This window comes from Podarcis erhardii (genome assembly GCF_964252035.2).
Source record: "Podarcis erhardii genome assembly, chromosome: 4".
In the NCBI taxonomy this organism is placed as follows: Eukaryota; Metazoa; Chordata; class Lepidosauria; order Squamata; family Lacertidae; genus Podarcis; species Podarcis erhardii.
Window position 1 is genome coordinate 74,369,466 of NC_138508.1, and position 6,000 is coordinate 74,375,465.

Below are 6,000 nucleotides of genomic sequence, written 5' to 3' on the forward strand. Positions count from 1 at the left end.
TTATTGCAAAGTACTCCTGGTGGGGAGGAACCATGTGTTCATAGAGTTTTGGAGTTGGAAAGGGACCCTGACGATCATCTAGTCTAGTCCAGGAAAATGCAACTGCCCCATCAGCAGAAGGACTAGGACTTCTCTTTGTGCAGTGGCACTCCCCCCCCCCAAAAAAAAAAATTGGCTCTGGGGGGCAGTCAGAAGAACCCCCGGCAACAGCATTCAGGGGGAGGAATGTTTTAACTGTCAAGCCAAAATGTGTGAGAGTCTCCCCAAATCTCTCTTCGGAAAAGGAAATAATTTTTAAGGAAACTACTTATCTCCTAACTTGCCTCCTTTTTTCACCTGGAACTGCATTGGCGCCGCTAGTCTGCAAGCTACCTTTGCAAATGGTTCCCCCTTCCCTTTGCTCTATACACCATTAGATCCCTTTCATCTCACTGTCAGAAACTCCAGCGTGGGCACTAGAAACAATTTCATTTAAACTCGATAACATGGAAAAGCCCTGAGGTGTGGAAGGAGGCTGGAGCTGCTGACATGTTTGTCACTGTTGACAAAGAGCAGGCTTCAGCTGCTTTTAAACTGGGCTTTGCTAGCTATTAAGAGCATGGTGCTGATAACGCCAAGGCTGCAGGTTTGATCCCTGTATGGGATAGCTGCGTATTCCTGCATTATAGGGGGTTGAACTAGATGATCCTTAGGGTCCCTTCCAACTCTACAATTTAGCAAAGCTGGATGTACTCTGCATTATCAGATTGTTGATAAGTTGTCAGACTCTGCAGACCAGTAGCAGGCATGAGAGTAAAGGATAAATGGGCAGTCTATAGCTTTCTGGCTGACACATGTGACCCCTCTCCCCCCAATATCTTTGCATTAAAACCGCTTCTTTCTAGAGCTATTGAATGTGAGGATACAGCTGATTGCTTATAACTGGTGTGTTAGTTGTGCTCAAGATTTCAGTCACAATCTTGTTTGTCTTAAATCCGCAGCATTTTTGGTTTTGCTTTTTAGTAACTTGCACCGACTTACAGTGGGAAATCTGTGTGGTTTTTCTTCTGCAGAACCAAGAGCAGCTTAGAGATGAAGACTCTGACTTTATCCTTAATGATAGCGACCTGACGCTGACGTACGGGGACACGACAATAACTGCTAACGGGTCCTCGGGTTCACATGCTGCTGTTACCAGCCTTGATGGCAGGAAGACAAAAAGCAGCTCAGAGGAGGCCCTGGAACGTGATCTGGGAACAGAAGCGCCTGAGGTGATGAGCAGAGGCACCCGGCTAGTGTTTCCACTGGATGCATGATGACTGGCTTGGTAAAAACGCAGCAATAGACCCCCAACACCCAAAGATCAAAGATGCCTGCAGGCCTCGGAGCTGGCAGAGAGGCTTATCAAACTGAATTCATGCCTGTTGTCCAAGTGGTTTTATTAAGGTCTGAAGATGTCCTTGCCCCCCCCCCATCTCTTCTCTTTAATTTCTTTCAAGATGCCGGCAAATGTCTAGAAGATACCTGACAAGTGAAAAAGTGGTCAGGTTATTGTTAAAAAGAATACTTGAAATGAAAAGTAGCACGTTTTAAGAGCCTTGTTCTACTGAGCCACACCTCGTGAGAAGAGGCAATTAATGGTAATGGTGGTTTAAACTAATTGAGAACCACTAAAAGCTTTTCAGCCTGGAAAGCGCAGGAGATGTTGAGGTCGGTCATCACTGAGAGAGGGTGCAATGTTTGACTTATACTTGAAGAAATGTAGGTGCAAAGGTGTATGTTTTATGTTGTGACCACACCCACAAATGTTGTTTTATTTCCTGAGACTTGTTGAAAAACAAAGCTCCGTTACATTTCAAGGGATATTTAAAAAGAAAGGAAAAAATTATAATCGTCCTTGCAGGTAAAGTTTACTATTAAATTATTCTGTGTCTAAAAGGGGAAAGAAGCAGTCTGTGCATTTCTCTTAATCTCTTATTGAGAATTTCTGTTAAGAGTCCTCTGGCTGTATCACAAGCAAAAAGTCTGATCTGTTCGCCACCTTATTTTTAAAATTTAACTCTTAGTTCTATAAACTCCTAGACTTTACTTGGAGGAAAGCATCAGTCAACCAGTGGTGACATTCCTCTAACTATGAAGACAGTGTTGAATGAATGCAATGCAGCTTATACATTAAGAAGTATTGATGGAATCTGTTTTGGGTTCCTGTACTCCAGGGCCCATCAACCCCAAACATTATGGCCAGTGGTCAGGGGCGATAGGTGTTGCAAGCTCACAGATGCTCCATCCTTGCTGTATGGTGTCTGGATTTAAGCTACGATTCTCTTAACCAAGGAGGATGAATGAGCCTGCCATAAGTGAAAGCTCTTCATGTGATGCTTGCATCAGAACAAAAAGTGTTTCTCTTTCTCTGTTAGAAGTCCATTCGTTCGTGTGTGTGTGTGTGTGTGTGTGTTAGTGGCATATTGCACTATGAACCTGATCTATTAAAAACAGTGCAGTGCCTTTTCTGTAAAAAAGAAAAGAAATCATGTTGTAATCTGAAAAGGGAAGACTTTGCTTAAGGCACAGAGATGCTCGTTTGCAAATAGAACACAGGCAGTCCTAATTGTGAATGAGTGGCACCCATGACACAATTAGGTGGTTCCTTGCTGCTTCCCTCAAAAGAAGCTTTGCTGATAAAAACAGGTTTTAAAAAAATAATAATGTAATGTTTTGACTCTTAATGGGTAGGCTGTTTTGTTTTTTTAACTGACTACCCTGGTAATTGAAACATAAGAAAAATGCTTAGGAAAATTAAAAAAAATAAATCGTTCTTTTCTTCTTACCATGAGGACAATTTTTTACTTGCTGTTTTCTTTTAGTCTGCTTGTGAAGCAGAAATGAAATTTGAACCCAGTCTATGTAATAAAAAGTCTGTAACTCTTCTGCTTCTCTGTTGTGATTATGCACACACATTTGCAGATAAGAAGGTTGATCGTCATGGTGTTTTTAAAGAAAGCTATTCCGTTTCTATCAATGACACTACCTGTTCATACAAGATATCTGGACTACAGTACATTCAGGCTTTCATTTACACCCTGTGAACTAGTGTAGCCTGGTGGGATGCATGTTTACTCAAGACAAGTTTTGCTGACTTCAGTGGGGCTCAGATACAAGTCAGTGCATAAAAAACACCTTTAAAACCAGATGTCATTTATCCCTTCTGTGATGGCATGTGTCTCTCATCCTTAGAAGGATGTGGTCCTTCCCAAACACTCTTTAAAAAATGATCCAGTAATAACACAGTGCTTTTCTCAAAGCAGGTCCATGAGCCACAAGCTGAAGCAACAGATGTTCCTACAGAACAAGGGGGAATCGTAGAATCATAGAATCATAGAGTTGGAAGAGACCACAAGGGCCATCGAGTCCATCTCCCTGCCAAGCAGGAAACACCATCAGAGCACTCCTGACATATGGTTGTCAAGCCTCTGCTTAAAAACCTCCAAAGAAGGAGACTCCACCACACTCCTTGGCAGCAAATTCCACTGTTGAACAGCTCTTACTGTCAGGAAGTTCTTCCTAATGTTTAGGTGGAATCTTCTTTCTTGTAGTTTGGAACCATTGCTCCGTGTCTGCTTCTCTGGAGCAGCAGAAAACAACCTTTCTCCCTCCTCTATGTGACATCCTTTTATATATTTGAACATGGCTATCATATCACCCCTTAACCTCCTCTTCTCCAGGCTAAACATGGGTTGGAGGTTTTTAATAGCATTATTGAGTAAATAGCACTACTTTGCCCTTAAAACTAGCCTTTCCTTAGTTTTCGTATCTCAAGTTACTTAACGCTGCAATCCTAAACGCAATTAGCTGGTAGCAAGTCTCATTGGTTACGTCTGAGTAGACATGCCTAGGCTTTCACTGTAAGTTTCAGTAAGATAAAGTTGCCCAAGAAATGCATTTAAGTGCAGTTACTCTTTTAAGAGCTGATATTTGAGGCTGCTATACCCCTTTTAGTGCATAGTCTGGCCATCATCGCACATGGAGAAAAAGGTGTGAGAACTTGGTGATGGGTCTTCAGCAATTACTGTGTTTGTGGCAGCAGCCCTCTTGCCAGCTGTGAACAGCTGCAGCAACTGCTGTACACTTTAGCCACAATCCTATGTGGAACTCAGGTGTCATGGAAATCAGTGCCCACCTAAACGTGTGCTGATTTTAAGATGAGTTAATACCTTTCATTTGAAAAAGCAGCTTTGGTTTTGTTTGTTTTTTAACAGTAGAGGTGTGAAACCTGAAGGCCTCCAGTTCATTTTATGTAGCCCCCAGTGCTTCTGAAGCTGCGGATTTTAAGTGCATGTTTTCTCTTTCCCTGTAGCTTCAGCTGTTTGATAAAAATAAATTGAATGGTTTTGCAAAACTGGAAGTAGGTTCCTGTCATATATGCATGTGCATAGCCAGTAAAGTATTCAATTTTCTTTCAAAAATGGCATCTATATTGGTCTGTTGTACAGTGGTACCTCGGGTTAAGAACTTAATCTGTTCTGGAGGTCCGCTCTTAACCCGAAACTGTTAAACAGGTTAAGAACGGACCTCCGGAACGAATTAAGTATGTAACCAGAGGTACCACTGTACCTATTTATCCACTTGCACTTCGTGCTTTCAAACTGTTAGATGGGCAGGAGCTGGGACCAAGCAATGGGAGCCTACCCCGTCGCGGGGATTCGAACCGCCAACCTTCTGATCGGCAAGCCCTAGGCTCTGTGGTTCAACCCACAGTGCCACCCGTGTCCCTATGTGCTGTAGCGAGCCTTAAAATCCACTATCTCATGTACTTTAGGTTTGGCATGTGCTTACAAGAAAGTTAGCAGCCACAATTTAAGAAGGATGTTGACAAGCTAGAATGTGTGCAGAGGAGGGCGACCAAAATGATCAAGGGTCTGGAAACCAGGCCTTATGAGGAAAGATTGAAGAAGCTGCGTTATGTTCAGCCTGGAAAAGAGGAGACTGAGATGAGATTATGATAGCCATCTTCAAATATCTCAAGGGCTGTCACATGGAAGGAGGGAACCAGCTTGTTTTCTCCTGCTCTGGAGGGTAACTGGCTTCAAGTTACAAGAAAGGAGATTCCGACTAAACATCAGTAAAAACTTTCTGACAGTAAGAACTGATAGACAGTGGAACTGTCTCCCTTGCGGGGAGGAGGACTCTCCTTCCTTGGAGGTTTTTAAGCAGAGGTTGGATGGCCATCTGTTGTGGATACTTTAGCTGAGATTCCTGTATTGCAAGGGTTTGGACTAAATGACCTTCGGGGGGGGGGGTCCCTTCCAACTCTGATTCTATGAGTTTTAAAGTAGTTTTGCTCCTCTCTCTCCCCCGTATACACTCTTGTGTTCTTTATGCTAAGATGCACGTTCACCGAAAGCCAGGAATTGAACCAATTATCTCTTGTAAACATTTTTATGACTATAGCAGCAAAACGCCTCCACAGACAGAAAGCAGTCATGTCTTACAAGGCTGGCGGCAAGAAGTGTCGTATTTGACGGCGAGAGCCCTGTACAAGCCCTTTATTCATGCTTATTCTATTTCAGTGTACATTTTGTGCCACATAACATTGCTTTCAAACAAGACAAGGGTCTTAATACAAGTTGAGTTTCCCTGCATGTGATAGTGCAAGTCTGAAACGCGCGGTTCCTCTTTTAAGGTAATCCAGAGATCAAGTGGTTCAAGAATTCACAAAAATGGACCCTTTAAACTACACTGTGCTATTTACCTACAGAAATATGGGCAGAGCAATCCAAAGGGGTTGAGGGTGGAAGAATGAAAAGGCAGAGGAACCATCAAATTCAGAGTCCTATCATGCTTGTCCTGGCAAGGCAGAAGATGGTGGTGGTCTGTGTTTTTCTTTCCTTTTTTGGTTTTTCTTTGGCTTATTTTTTTATGATTGTCTTTCTAATTGGTTGCAGTGGGGAGAAAACAAGTAAGCCAGTTCCAAAGCTAGTTTACTTACTGCATTGCATGTAAATACAGTCGTACCTCGGATCC

At 42.7% G+C, this 6,000-nt stretch overlaps 1 protein-coding gene across 2 annotated transcripts in view; it reads left to right on the top strand.

The window, feature by feature from the left end:
* SLC9A7 (solute carrier family 9 member A7) overlaps positions 1 to 2,907 on the top strand; it is a 49,878-nt gene extending 46,971 nt beyond the window's left edge. For both annotated transcript variants that reach the window (XM_081859020.1, XM_081859021.1), the window contains one exon: positions 1,053 to 2,907. In XM_081859020.1, the coding sequence (XP_081715146.1) occupies positions 1,053 to 1,295 (243 nt within the window). In that variant the 3' untranslated portion in view covers positions 1,296 to 2,907. The remainder of the gene's footprint in view (positions 1 to 1,052) is intronic.
* Positions 2,908 to 6,000: the final 3,093 nt, after the last annotated feature.